Source organism: Nanorana parkeri, unplaced genomic scaffold, assembly GCF_000935625.1.
Source record: "Nanorana parkeri isolate BGI_ZX_2015 unplaced genomic scaffold, ASM93562v1 scaffold124, whole genome shotgun sequence".
In the NCBI taxonomy this organism is placed as follows: domain Eukaryota; kingdom Metazoa; phylum Chordata; class Amphibia; order Anura; family Dicroglossidae; genus Nanorana; species Nanorana parkeri.
Window position 1 is genome coordinate 1,065,481 of NW_017306392.1, and position 15,827 is coordinate 1,081,307.

A 15,827-nucleotide genomic window follows, 5' to 3' on the forward strand; every position below is an offset into this window, starting at 1 on the left:
AGCCGGGATGGAGACTCCCAGATATGTGTGGGAGCGGGATTGCCATTGGAAAGGAAAATTCCTACTGAGGAGGGAGACTGTTGGGGGGGGGGGATGTCTGCAAATAAGGACATATTATGGTGAAAGGAGGGGGTGGATATGCCATGGATATTAGGGTTTAATCGGATGGCTTGTGCTAGATGCTCCATCACCACGACATAGAGAAGCGGGGATAAAGGACATCCCTGTCTAGTGCCGTTGGAGATGGAGAACGGCTCTGAGAACGAACCATTCACCATCACCCGGGCTGTGGGGGAAGAGTAAAGTGACATGATCTTTGATAGAATGGCAGGTCCTAACCCAAGTTGGAGTAGGGCCTGGTGAAGGAATTCCCAGTTAACGCGGTCAAATGCCTTCTCGGCGTCTATGGACAGGAGGCAGGCCTTGATGTTGTGTCTGTGTATATGAGAGATCAGGTTGATCGTTTTTGCTGTGTTCTCCCTAGCCTCTCGGCTGGGGACAAAGCCGACCTGCTCCGGGTTGATGATGGACGGTAAGGACGGGGAGAGGCGAAGTGCTAACAATTTGGAGAACAGTTTAATGTCCACGTTAAGTAACGAAATCGGTCTAAAATTCTGACACAGGGATGCGTCTTTCCCGGGCTTAGGTATTACACAAATATTGGCTGCTAGCATGGTAGAGGGAAAGGGGTGTGAGTCATCCACTGAGTTAAAGGTGCGAGTCAGGATGGGGGCTAACGAGTCCGCGAGGAGTTTATAGAACCGGAGTGAGTAGCCGTCCGGGCCTGCACATTTCCCCGTTTTGAGAGTTCGGATTGCTGCTTCCACCTCGGAAAGGGAAAACGGGGACTCTAGCCCCTCCAACTCAGCACGATCAATAGTCGGCAGAGCTGTATGTGCAATATATTGCTCCAGGTAGCAGGGGGTGTGGCCGGCCCTCAGGGAGGAAGGTGGATCAGGGAGGTTGTATAAACTGGCATAGTAGCGACTGAATTCCTGGGCAATACCTGCCGTAGATTGAATTTTGTTAGAGCCGCGGTCCATGATAAAAGGAATAAAGGCTCTGAGGGGGCGGGGGGTGTAACGTTCTTACATTTGTTAGCGGCTTCGTATCTCAGTTTACAAGCCCTGTCTTTTGCATTGCAGGACCGTGTGTCGAGTAAAGACAACAGCTCCCTCCCACCTAGCATTGGAGAGTTCTATAAAGGTGGTGTCCAGTCGGGTGGATTTATGAACCCCCTCAAGTGCCGCAATAGAGGGCGGTGCCTCTAGTAGACAGCGCTAGGCAGGATCGCTGCATCGCGTCTCTGTGCTCGGCTTGTGGGAGGCGCTCCAGTAGGGCCCTGATTTAGATGCACGGCAGACTACCTAGAGTGCCCCAACACGGCGTTTACCTCTGGGCAGCATGAAGCTACAAAAAAAAAATTATTATAGCTCAAGTTTCGGCGCTAGGTATCGGGGGATTTTCACAAGTACAACTACTTGTGAAAATGCCGTGTATCGGTCCCGATACTGATGCTAGTATCGGGACATCCCTACCACTGGGTCATGCATAAATCAAATACTATTAGGATAAAAGTCTCTTCCAAAATCAATATTGATCAATATCATATAATCAATATGATTTTTCCCTGCATTCCTTAACCAGCTCAGTGCATTGCACTATAATTTCCAGGAATCAAATATGCTCCTTATTATTGAATTAACTTAAATTATGTAAAGTGCCAAATGCCTTGATTATGTATAACAAACCATAGGACCATCCATTGTCAGTTCACAAATGGTAGAAACACAAGAAACATAAACAAGGGTAAGCAGTTTAGCAGACCAAACAAAAAAAATATTTAAAATGTATTACATGCAGGGGTATAAAGGACTAAAACAAGTGAGAGGCTTCAGTTGTACTGTAAGTGATTCTTTAATGGGAGATAACCCATGCAATAATCTTTGTGAACATTCTTTTACATAAAAGTTGCCTAAAACATTTAACAGGGTGTGAAAGGCAAATATAATCTGTAGTCAGTAAATTAATTTGATTAAATGTTTTTGTTTGACCATTTGCTTTTGTTTTATTTGTGCATTTGGCACTTCACTCCACTGTAAAATTTAGAGTCCTAAATAGGAGAAAGACTCCTGCAGGGTTACAGTTACAGCCCTGCTAAGGGTTAGGGACTATCCACACGGGAACTAGAATAGAAATCTTTTCTATGTTAACCGGATACTCACTGGTACTCTATCAATGCCTGACTCACAAGTTTTTTTTGACTACACAGGTGAAGCCAGCCAACACTTTTAGATGAGGAGCCACCACAAACCTTTACAAAGACATGAGTTTAACAGGGTTATTCACTACAGGAAGTAGAGTTTGGAGAAGGCAGGAGAAGTGAAAACTCTAGGACAGCATAGCTAAACTGGAACGTAAGCTGAAATGTTTCCAAATCAGCTATTTTGGCCTAGATTGTTCACTTCTCCTGCCTTCTCAGAACTCTTCACCCTTTTGTGAATAACCCTGTAAGTGTTTGTTCCCCCTAGGCCTTTCTAATGGAAGGTTTTCTTGGCAGGCATGATGGTGCTGAGCACATGGATTCTCAAAATCTCTATGGCACATGAAGCGATCTGCTTACTATTTAGGGTAGCACACTCAATAGGCTTCACCTTCTTCACTGTTGCTCAGGTCTTGATGGTTAGAGATTCATGTGGCCTCCTTGAAGTGATACTGCACCTTTGCTATCACAGCTATTACCATGCATATGTGGGGCATGATTTATAACAATACTCCCCCTCACCTACTGTACGTCACCTTCCTTCACACCTCTATGCCCCACATACAACCCTAGGTTCCCTCTATGTGCCTCCTGCTGCCAGGACCAAAATTAGATGGCACAGAGATGTCCTACCAGACCTGTTGACTGCCATGCTTGTTTTCACCTTTTTGTATCCTGTAGCCTCTTTGTTGCCACTTTCTCTCTATACGTTGCATTCCAGAAATGCTGCATGGCTTTTCTCAGGGTGGGTTTTCACAATAGTGGACCATGTCTGCATAATGTGTGTTTATATGGCCGCTAATAATCTCAATTAAGGAGCCAGGGAAACCACGAAGGTGCACAGTTGGACGGCAGGGACAGAGCATTGTCACCGTATAACAGGAATTGCCAGCACAAGAACCATCATGACAGGATCACAAGGTGACAGTTCAATGACAGCTGCAGATTTAATAATACTGAAAATGACATTTAAACATGGACAGGATGTTAGTATGTTGTTAGCACAGTGGTGTGGTGGTTAGTGCTTCTGCCTTGCAGCACTGGGGTCCCTGGTTTAAATCATGGCCAGATCAAGATCTGCAAGGAGTTTGCATGCTCTCCCTGTGCTTGCATGTGTTTCCTCGGGTACTCCAGTTTCTTCCCACACTCCGAAGACATGCTGGTAGGTACACTATATGTATGCACAGATTGGGACCTTAGATTGTAAGCTCCTTGAGGGCCGGGACTGATGTGAATGTGTAAAATTGTCAGCGCTTTATAACATCTATAATAATAATAATGTTAAAGCCTATATTAGGCTTTAACTGGGTTTACCTATACTTTTAGGGGTGTATTTATTAACAGTTTGCAGAGCCATTTGTCCTGTGAAACTCGGTGAACATTTGTTCTGTGCGAATGGAGGCAAAGCCAAACATTCTTAGTATATTTTCTTTTCAAGTTGAATGTAATATTAGGAAAACACCACATTAAGGCCACTAGATAGAGCTGTGGCACATAGGAAATTAGTATTTAAGTATTTAGAATTAGAATTAAAACACAAGTATATTTCTTCCCTATGAGCCTCAGCTCCATGTAGTGGCCATAATGTAGTATTTTCCCAATATTATGTTCAATTTGAAAAAATATATATTCCAGGAACATTTGTTTCTGCCTCCATTTGCCAAGAACTAACAATCACAGAGTTTCACAGGATGAATGATTATGTTTATAAATCAACCACAAATTTAAATATATTGTGCTAAAAGGGAGCTGACTTTTCTCATACTTTCTCAGTCATCCATTTACCATATGACTCTCCTTCATTGCTGTGCACACCTTTTTTTATTGTGTTAATTAGTTTAAAAAAAGTCAGAAGTTCATAAAAGGAGACAAAACATCACACAGCAACACAATCAGCATAGTTGACAATGCTCCAAATATCAAGCTTAATAAAACAGGATACATATCCTAACATTTCTGGGTAATGTACAACTCACAAGCCAACAAGCTGTTTAAATGAGAAATGAAATTGAAAGAAACCGGGGGAATTACAGAACTGTGGCAATCTTTAAAAATCATTTTGTATCAGCTGTTTTATGGTCTCCTGGAGGCTGATATTATACTTAATGGAAACTCTCACATTTCTAGCTTCCAGACAGATTTTGCATTCCAGTCTGCCTGTCCAAGGTCTAGGATGTTAAAGTGACTCTAAACTCAGGAGTTAAATCTTAAAAATGCATTCAAGTACCATGTGACATGAAGGCACTGGATGGTGTGAATGGGCCCTAACTAATAACAAAAATGTATCTTATTTGTGTATTATTCGGCTGTAGATCCTCAAATCATCTCTGAATTCATGCTGACTTATGGAGGGTAGCTACTTTTGTTCCCCATGGTCCCTGTGTGTGTTGTAAAGTAGTCACTGCTCCAATCTCTCTCCCGTGATCAGGACCGAAACTAGGGGGGGTGCAGGAAATGGCCGTCCCTGGCGTTCCACCACTTCCTGCCATTCAGGCCACAGCACAGACAGGAGAGAGCCAGCTCCGCTCCCCTCATGCGGACGCCCCCGCAGCAGCCAGCAGGGGACCCTGAAACAGAGGGAGGGAAGCAGGAGCTGGAGCCAGAGGAATATGAAGGGCTGGGGCGCAGGGAGTTTGTGGATGCTCCCCCCAAGGTGAACCCCTGGGATGCACAGTGACCCTTGACTATATTTAACAGTAAACTGTATGTAAATAAAAGACAGAATCACAGTGAAGATAAAAAATATTCTCTTTATAGAAATAAATATTGTCAAGCTGAGGATTGTATTGATTTTGTCTTTATATAATGTTCCAGGTGGCCATTGTTGTGTAGAAGTATTGTAATAGAACAGTACTGCTTTCTTTAGTACCTTGCTCTGAGTTCTTTACTACCGTGCTCTGCGTTTTTTACTACCGTGCTCTGCGTTCTTTACTACTGTGCTCTGCGATCTTTTGTACCGTGCTTTGTGTTCTTTACTACCATGCTCTGCATTCTTTACTACGGCACTCTGCATTCTTTATTACCATGCTCTGCATTCTTTACCACTATGCTCTGCATTCTTTACTACAGTGCTCTCCATTCTCTACTACCGTGCTCTGCGTTCTTTAATACCGTGCTCTGCCTTCTTTAGTGCCCTGCTCTCCATTCATTACTACCATGCTCTGCGTTCTTTACTACAGTGCTCTGCATGCTCTACTACCGTGCTCCCCATTCTTTAACACCGTGCTCTGCCATCTTTAGTACCCTGCTCTCCATGCTTTACTACCATGCTCTGCGTTATTTACTACTGTGCGCTGCGTTCTTTACTACTAAACTGTGCATTCTTTACTATCATGCTCTGTGTTCTTTATTACCTTTCTCTGCGTTCTTTACTACCGTGCTCTGTTTTGTTTACTACTGTGTGCTGCATTCTTTTTCTACAGTGCGTTGCGCTCTTTACTACTGTGCACTGCGTCTTTACTACCGTGCTTTGCGGTTTTTTACTACAGTGCATTGTGCTCTTCCCTAACACATTCTGCGTTCTTTCCTACCGCGCTCTGTGTTCTTTACTACTGTGCTCTGCATTCTTTACTACCATGCGCTGTGTTCTTTACTACTGAACTCTACTACTACTACTACTACTACTACTACTACTACTACTGCTACTGAGCTCTACATTCCTTACTACTGAACTGTATGTGATCTCACCCATGAAAACCCTTTCTGAGTGTCACATATAGTTCTATGTATAGCAATCAGCAGGGCACTTTTTGAGTGGCACTTTATGAGGCTATTTCAAGCCTTCCTTCTGCTCCACAGCATTCAGAATGTCCCAGCTGAGCAACAAAGGAGAGACTTGAATGAAATGATTTTAAGCTTCAACTCCTCGGTGGATCAGTATCTTTAGACCCGCTTCAGTGCTCTCTTCTTTCGGTGCCCCTCCTAATCCACCATGGAAATCACTTAATTCAAGTCTCCTCTCTATGACAGATTAGAGGGGACACTGCTGGATAAAATAGAAGGGAGCCCAGAAGCAGCTCTTTAATTAACAAAGCAGCACTGGAGAATGAGGCAATTTGAAGCCTCATCTATGTGATGGATCAGGAAGGGCACTGCCATGACAACAAAAAAGAAGAGAGCCCAGCAGGGTGGGGTTAGGTCTGAGGGGGGGTGGATGGTGAACTTCTCCTGGAGGGGGGCAACTCTGAGTCTTTGGCCCGGGTGACAGAATGCCTAGCTTCGCCACTGCCAATGATGGACTACAATCTCACTACACGTAGTAAATTGTAGTCTATCATGGGAGTGTGCTTGGAGCGGTGACTACTTTACAACATACACAGGGACCATGGGGAACAAACTTAGCCATCCTCCAGAAGGAAGGACAGTGTCAGTAGTTCAGAGATGATTTGAGGATCTACAGCTGAATGATACACAATTAACTACCTCCCGGCCTGCCGTTGTGTATACACGGCCGGCCGGGAGCTTCTTGGATGTAACTGGGAGTGTATACACGTCCTGCTACATCCGCCCGCACGGGCGCACGCGAGCGGGAAATACCCGTCAAACTATGCCAGGCAGCGATGCACGTTAATATACATGCGATCCGCCGGCTATAGAGCCGGCGGATCGCTTGTATAAGGTCCCGTAACGTGCGGCTCCCCCCCCTCCCACTGTCAAGCTGGTCCCGGGCTCCGTTGTGAGCCCGGGACCAGCATAGTGCCTCTGTCACAGGGGATCAGAGGGAGCTCGGTCCCCTCTCCGCTGTCAGAATGCGGAAGTGGTGTATATTACATCACTTCCCGCATTCTCGTGTCACTCTCCAGCTTCAGATGCTGGAGAGAAGCTGATGAAGCAGATCTCTGCTTCATCAGCTTCTTCAGGGGGGTCCTAGGTGACATTACGGGTCTTGGAGACCCCTGATGTCTCCATAAAGAGGACCTATCACCTCTTTTGTTATCACATAGAGGGGTTTCTCAGCCCCCCTCTGTGATAGCAATAAAGTTAAATAGGAAAATAATTTAAAGTTTCCACCCCAATTTTTTTAAAGTTACACATAAAAAAGAGTTAAAAAACCAAAACATTTTTAAAAGTCCCCACCCCTACATACACGCATGTAAACATGCATCAGTTGAACATACCTGCGAAAATGACGATTGCGCCCATTACGCCGCACATGTTACATATCGCCGCAAACGTCGGAATGAGAGCAATAGTTCTAGGGCCATCAATCACTGATAACACTAAACTGATGAACTGTAAAAGCTTTCAAAGCGTCGCCTATGACCAATTTTGGGTAAGCTAGTTTTTTGCGATTTCGCGAGTGCGCGCAATTTTTAAGCTTGACATGTTTGGTGTCTATTTACCTGACGTGACCCCGTCTTTTATATTTTACCAAAAAAGTGGGTAATATTAGTTGTTTTATATTTCTCCTGAATATAGTAAAAAATAAAACCGCAGTGATGATTAAATACCACCAAAAGAAAGCTCTATCTGTACCCCAAAAAATGGTATAAAATTCATTTCAGCACAGCGTTGCATGACGGAATAAATGTCAGTCAAAGTACTGCAGCGTTGAACACTGAAAAATGGCCTGGCCAGGAAGGGTGTCCAAACACCTGGTCTTCAAGCGGTTAAAGTAAATTTTTGTTAATAGTTAAGGTTCTTGAATGTATTTTTAAGATTTAACTCCTGAGTGTAGTGTCACTTTAACATCTCCATATAGCACAACAGAGAGCAGGAAGCCTGAGTTTTTGGGCTGGTTCACACCTGGGCGTTTTACAGCGCGTTCCTACATGCTGTAAAACGCTCAACATGTGAAAACCAATGATTGCCTATGGGCATGGTTCCCATCTGGGCGTTTTACAGCACGTAGGAACGCGCTGCAAAACGCCCTACGCCCAAAGAAGTACAGGAGCTTCTTTGGGGCGTTTTGCCACGCGTTCCCATTGGTATTCCCCAGTGTGGATCGGGGTTAACAAAGCGGTAACCCCGAGCCACACTCGGGAATACAGCGTACAGGTCTTACCTTGTCCGCGATCCCGGCTGTCTTCAGCGGCTGCCGACTTCTGGGTTCCGTCACTTACGAGCGGCCGCGTCGCAGGATGGTCAGAGCCGGAGGGAAGTTTAAAAGTGAAACTAACCAAAAAAAATGTTTTAAAAAAAAAAAATAGATAACATAAAGGAAAACCCCCCAAAAAATCATACCGCCAGTGAAATGCGCGTTTCACTGAACAAAAAAACGAGCTAAAAAACGAGCATAAAAAAAACACTTAGGTGTGATCCCAGCCTTAATCACTATTGCATTGCACCATTTGACACTGTGAACTTGATTACAGGAGTAGGGGATTGGGATGACTCCTCCGTGTGCTGCTGCTCCTTCATTGTCCACTGACAAGCTGGGATGAATACTGAACCCAGCTATATTGCTTAAATGGTATCTATGCCCCAAAACATAAATTACATATATTTTAGCTTACCAATCCCAGCTTTACCCATTTCAGTTTACCAGTCCCAAAACTGAGGTGGCTGCATTAGTTTTCTTTCTTTAGGCCTTTTTTCCTTTATTTTAATCCTGTGAACCAGCCAGTAACACACTTCCTGTCTTAAGCTGGCCATACACTGCTCTATTTTTTTCATGAAACCCGCAGGCTGAAGGAAAAAAATAGAGCCAATTCCTCAATCAACACTACCAGCGTGTCAATCGAGGAATCCCGCTGTTTACATTGTATTATGACAGTGGCCTCCGGCCCCTGTCAGGATACCCGATCAGAGCGGGCAGCTCATTAGCTCTGATCGTATTAAGATTTTCCGGCGGGCTCCTTCGATCAGCTCCACAAAACCGGCCGAAATTCGCACAGTGTATGGGCACCTTCAGGGTGGCTCCACTCTATGGAGGGGGGAACAGAGCCACCTTTGGACAGCAGCACTGTTACACTGTGGGGAGGGTAGTGTTAGATTCGATAGCAGATTTAGTTGGACTTGACTAAACAATTAAATCTGAACCCCCAGCTAACACTTTTTAAGCAGTTACATCAACTGCAGTACCGTTCCTATAATGAGGCAGCCTGACGTGGTTGCCTCATGCAGCATCTCATTAGGGGAGTGGCAGGTGTGGAGGGGGGCAGCGGCAGAGGTGCGGCCACAGTGTCCCAGGTTACTAAGAGCTCTTAGCAACCTGTGACGCTCTATCCGAATTGTCAATGGTTGGATTAGTGTATTACTTAATCAATAATATGTATTCTGCTATTCTCCCTGCTATTCTTGTTCTGTATTCTTTTTTTTGTGTACGCTGCACCTGTACAGTATCACCTGCTATTTTTTTTTTGTGTCTGTTTGTTTGCTAAATTGATGGTTTCAGGGTGTATGATATCTGGGCTGCAGCGCTGATTTATGGCATATACTTGTTTTTCCCACACTCGATTCAGCCTCTGAGTGTATTGTCCCCATGCGTGCGCTTTGCGATTACCGGAAGAGTGAGAGGTGTCTCCATGGTAATGGATAAGCAAAACAGATGAAAAAAGCACTCATCAATTCGTCACCAGCTTTACAGTAAGGAATGGGCTTTAAACAGTAAAATAGCAAAAAGTTTTCCTGGCACACTCACAAGCTAGCATGTAAAAAAATTTGTCTCACAAGACGTATATCCAATCCTCTGTTTTTAACCTTAGTGTGAGACAAGTTTTTTTTACATGCTAGCTTGTTAGTGTACCAGGAAAACTTTTTGCTATTTCCATGGTAATGGATGACGCGGATTGCCTGCGCCGGCGCAACGGGACTGGGGGTGGAGACTTATGCGGCTTTCCGCGATCTCCGTTGTAAATGTGGAGTTTTCTCTCTCTGCCTACTCGAGAGCTGCCTGCCCTTTACACGGCATCCTGAAACCTGATTTGGATCATCATACTATTAGGTATGATACACTATTTATGTTTACTATGTTTTCTTATTACATTTGTTTATTTACATTATGATACACGTCTTTCTGCCCTGAGAAAGAGACCCTGTGCGGTATCGAAACGTTGGCTCGTGTTATTGTGACGTCTTTGTCCAATAAATTGAACATGTTAAAATCATATCGCTGAGTGCTGGTGAACTCAAGTGTCGGGGAGCTGAGCGGGATGCTCTGGCTGATGTTCCACCGAGATCCTGGCAACCAGTGATGTCAGTGAGCAGGGCGGGACCAGACAGAGAGCCGCACACAGCATGGCTCTGCACTTCCTTTTTAAGGGACGGCCCTGATCAATAGTTTTTTTTTTTCTTTTGTGATAAAGGTTTTACATATATTAATAAAATCCAACCATTGTAAGCACCTCTATCATTGTTAAATTGCTTGTTTCAACTATCTGACACTTTTGCTGGATAGCTCAGTCTGAAAAATAACAAACATACTGGCCGGATAACCAGGTGAAAATAAAAGGTAAAAGGCCTAAAAAAAACAAATGAAAGCAGTCACCTCATCTAAGAATTGGAAAGGTGCAATATATTAATTTATTTGCTTTTGGTTAACATACACTTTAAGAAGAGTGTAGCCATCAGGCAAATCTGGCACTTGACTGTGCTGTCTGGTAAGGGTGTCTCGTTGCTAAAGCTGGCCATACACCTTAAGCTTTTTCTCATTCATCCCTGCAGATTGAATGAGAAAAATCACTTAATTCCCCTATAAACAGCGTGGCTGGAGGACTCTCCACTTGCCATCTATTGTATTCTGACAGCTGCGTGCATCTGCGGTTGTCAGAATATCTGAACAGTGACTAAAGTCAACGTTTGTCCGTCAATATTCCACCTGACTCCTTTGACAAAAGTCAGTGGAAAAAACGACTTTTACTGAGTCAGGCTGTGTCAGGCAGGGCCACTCACGGATATAGTTTTGGCCCATTCAGCAGTCCAAATATCGAGTGTATGGACAGTTTAAATAAAGATTAAGCTGGTGAGTTAGCTAACTGTAAACCCTCCAAACAGACATAAGTGAATGGCGTGCTTAGTATGCACAAGCATAGAAAAAATGAATACTTCTCTGTGTAATAGAGAATGTCAGAAGAACTTAAGGAGGAACTCCAGGAATGTAAAATGTTAACCCTTGCAGTGGTAGCTACACTGCACTGTAATGGTTAAGTGCACATTTTTCTCCTCAGGGTGGCTCAAATAAAAGAAATATACTCACCCAATCCTCCGTCCCACCTTGCTGCTAAAATGGTCCCTGCAGCCTCTTCTCCCCCGTGCCCCGGCGGTCTAAGCCCCACTGACGTCATCACGTCTAATACAGTCCATTCACTTGTATTAGAAGGGATGATGACGAGAGACATACCACAGCTGGAGTGGAGGGAGAGAGACGTGACTACTTACTGCCGCATGACTGAGGATCAGGTGAGACCAAAACGAGCAGTTAACCCTCGCAGCGTGGGAATAGTCCCGTTGCAAGGGTTAACTTTTTATCTACCTGGAGTTTTTCTTTAAAATTAACCAGGCTAGATGATTTTCTTTCATGTCGACATAAGAATACATTTCCTAAATGAGGAAGTCACATACGTGATGGAAAAGAGAACTGTTTTACTTGAAGGAAAAATAACAGATTACGCACTCAGTTTAAACATTTAATGACATAACATGTAATTATATAATGTTCGCTATATATATATGCAATATTCATGAATTTTGTATTATTTAATGATTGCAGTGCAGTGTGTCATAAAATACCACATTAAACTATATCTAAATGTAAGGCCCCATGAATACAGGGATTACTGTATTCTGGGATTCCTGCTGCAAGAACCTATGGATCTATTCTGAACCACATGCCATTGTACCCTGTACAGTTACATGGGGACTGCCGCTGACAGATGTGGCCACTGTCACCCTCTGCCACATCTGAATGGGGATAACCTGGCATTCCTGCCACAGAGAGCCTAAGGGTGTTTTGGGGGTGTCCCCCTCTGCTGACAAGATCACATTGACTCACTTTTGCGCAACTTTGTAAATTAGGAGACCCAGGTCCGAGGCGTAACTAGAAACCTCAGGGCTGTGGAGCATTGGCTTGCTGGGAGCTGTAGTTCCAGGAGGCAATGTCGGGGTGCCTCGGTGGTTACTGTGGTGGACCCTCTTCTTCCTTCCTTTCTTCCTTCTAATTCCACTTTATATACTGTTGGAATAACTTTTAAAAGAGACTTTGTTGTGCTGTATGGAAACTAATTTGTGGAGCTGCACATGTGATCTGGATCACAACACATTGCACATGCAGTTTTGAGATTGTATTGACTTTAACCATTGGGGATGTCACATATTGTGTTGGGATTATCACTAAGCACTTTAATGTTCATGTATAAGTTTTAGATTTTTTTAGCGCAGTGACTTTGTCTTGAGATTTCAGAGAATGAGGATTCACTTGTTTTCACTGCTGGCAAATTATATTGAAAGAAAACACCAAAAGCACAGATTTTACACATAATTTAAATTTAATGTTAGCTTACAAATACAGAGCAAAGCAAGTCTATCCATACCAGTGATGCTGCCTTAAGGGATTTGAGCATTTTCCTCTAGATGTGTTTAGGATGGCATTGGATTCTGTTTTAAGAAGGAGGCTGAACTCCTGCTCTCTGAGCAGAAGGGTGCTGCGAGTTTACCATAGAAAAAAAGTCTGTGCTACTGTAAAGAGAGATGTTCAGTACAATCTTTGGCCAATTTTGATATGGCGGGTAGGCAAGTCTATAATTTCCTGCCAGTCAAGGCAGAACAATTGAAGTCATCATATCTAGGACTACAGTGTGCATACTGGTGAGACCTTTCTGAAATAGGAATGTACATGCCAGTCTTATACTCACCTATCCCGGTAAGAAGTCTCTGACAAGATTGCAGAGCTGCATGTCAAAAGCTGGGCCCATACATCCAATGTTAGCTCTTCATTTAATCCTATAGGGACCTTGCTCTGCCAGAAAGTTGAGTAGAAATTCTCCATAGGATTGAATGGAGAATGCACATCACATAGGCCTAGCTCAGAAGATTTTGACAAACAGCTATGCCACCTCAAAGGTGATATCTCGCTGGATGGGCGTGAGTGATATGATGATTGGTGATACTTAGAGCCAATGTGGGACACTGCAGCTCTCACAATCCATAGATCAATTATGTAACTTTAGTCATTCATGACAATCCTCAGATCAATTATGTAACTTTAGTCATTCATAACTAAAGGCTGGAGTCATTCTGCACCTGCACTGCTGCTTCCTAGTGAATAATTAATTCAGGGCCGTGTGGGAAATGTTAACAAAGTAGGCAGCGGTGCAGGGCACTGTCCATTCATGTGTTACACATGTAAACATTTGCTCATACCTTTACATGCATGCCATGTAAAATACAGTCAAATTTGGACCATGGACTCAGACTTTTTTAGTTTAGGTCCATGCACCTCAAGTCTACAGGAGACACTCTGACCACCAACGCAGCTGTGTGCATGGGCCCTATAGCTAACAATACTGATATGTTCAGATCCATATAAAACTGTACACAGTAGAAATTTAACGTAACATTTTCTACACTCGTGTCCATGAGCCTTAATAGCATTGCTGGCAAGTGCATTGCTGGGAAATGCCTGTATCTGACAAGAATAAATGCATGCATAACAATGGAAATTATTTAAACATAAAAAAAGGATTTGGGGGAATTTCACTTCTTCTTAGTTTTTCTATGATGCAAATACCGGATATGAGAATTTCCTAGCCACGACACAAAAGCATGATGCAATCCAGCACTCACAACTAGTATATAAATAGATAAACAATACTCCAAGCTACTATCTGAACTAACTCATAGTAGGGAACATCACAGCTACTGTCATCATGGACAACAAGTGTACTATCCTCATCAGTCTTATCCTGTTATCTGCTGCTCTTACTCAAGGTATAGTCATTTGCATCACATATATATTTCTGCACTACTAAAGTAAAAAAGATTTAACTTACTGTATATACCTTTCTTTTATATGGTTTCCTTTTTTAAGCCATTTTGCTCATCTTTCTCTATTTAATCTTTTAAACAGGATTTTCAATATCTCGAGGGGATCGCTGCTTGTGCACCAAGCTAGCCAAGAGGCTCAATGTACTAGCGCTGGCAAAACTAGAGATCTTCCCAAGCAGCCCTGGCTGTGAAAAGTTTGAATACATGTAAGTAGCTGGCTGTTACTATTATTATAATTATTACTATAAAGCATGGTTGAGGACTTTTGCATAATTTGGAAAGTGAAGCTATTATCCATGGATCTAATAAACCAACCAGATTTAGGCTATCATGCCTTAAATTTTTGGAAATACAACAGCATACACTGATTTGTATTACTGACATTGAGATATAATATTATCTTTTGAGCTGTAGATTGTCAGTATAGTGCAATGTTAGTCTCTATGCTTATGCATGTTTATCTATGATACACAGGAAGTTCTCTCTGTATGCTGTATAATGCTGTATTCTGATATAATGTCCTTATAAGCAAGCAAAACTTAATTCAGCATTCCTCAAGATCTCAGTGCTTCATCTAAAAACATAACCAACACTTATTTCCCTTTGCTTCTGCATTATAAATGTGCCCCATGATTCACTTAGGGAGCATCTAAAAAACTATGAACAGCATTTATTAAAACATTATGCACGTGAAGATCATTGTGTATTACTTTGCTGCTGCTAATTGCTAAATGCAAAAAAAAAGTTGAGGGGTATAAAGTTAAGTAAAGTTTAAAAACCCTATGATTTTTACATATATTGAAAGTCTCCTTCTTGTCATTGATTTTCAGTGCTACTTTGAAAAACTCACCTACTCCAAAATGTGTGAGCCCCCACTTATTTGAAGTAAGGGTACTGCTGAGTGGAAAAAATCGGTGAGTATTTCTCTATTACAATGAAAAATGTTTGCAATTACTAATATCTTTAAAAGTGATGTACATGCTATGTACTTGCAAATGTGCAAATCTGGAGGTAGAGGGATGGTAAATTTGCCCCTTTCATGCATTATGAATAGCTCCCCTTGTATCACCTTCCTATGATAGGGTTTGTGCAGATCATGGTCTTCTGGGGCAGGGATACTAATGCTGTAAAATGTTGGCGAGAATTCAGAAGAATAGATATCCTTGATTAGTCTAGGGGTGGTTAGGTGATTGTTAGGTTCACTTTAGGGGTTAGCGAGGTTAAGTGCGAAGGGCTTGATTTAGGAATTATGTTATAGTTTAAGGGCCCACTTAAATGGTTGTGTTGGGGGGTTAATTGGTAAGGGCTCATTTTTGAAGTTTCCCAAACCTAACAATTTTTGTGGTTAGGTTTGGGAAAGTCAAATGATATAATATATATATATATATAATATGTAAAGCCAAAACTGTTTTTCCATTTTGGATAGAGTAAAACATGCTTTTTTTGCAATGTGTGGCTCATTAACTTCACTTCTTGTCCTGTACACTCAACAGGAAGTGAAAGGATATCTTTCCAATGTAAGGGAAACCCACCGTGGAAAGACTTCCTCTCTATTCCTGTTCTGGTGGCATGTAAACATAAAGAAATGTATAAATATATAATTAAAGCACAACATTTTTTTTATTTTATTTTGTGGACAGAA

General features: G+C 42.6%; 1 protein-coding gene across 1 annotated transcript in view; it reads left to right on the forward strand.

Annotated features, from left to right (window-relative positions):
* Window positions 1–14,067: 14,067 nt before the first annotated feature.
* The window catches only part of LOC108784676 (C-X-C motif chemokine 10-like), a 1,992-nt gene continuing 232 nt past the window's right edge, over window positions 14,068–15,827 (forward strand). The window contains exons 1-3 of the mRNA XM_018553546.1: window positions 14,068–14,128; window positions 14,268–14,391; window positions 15,016–15,099. Of these exons, the coding sequence (XP_018409048.1) occupies window positions 14,068–14,128; window positions 14,268–14,391; window positions 15,016–15,099 (269 nt within the window). The remainder of the gene's footprint in view (window positions 14,129–14,267; window positions 14,392–15,015; window positions 15,100–15,827) is intronic.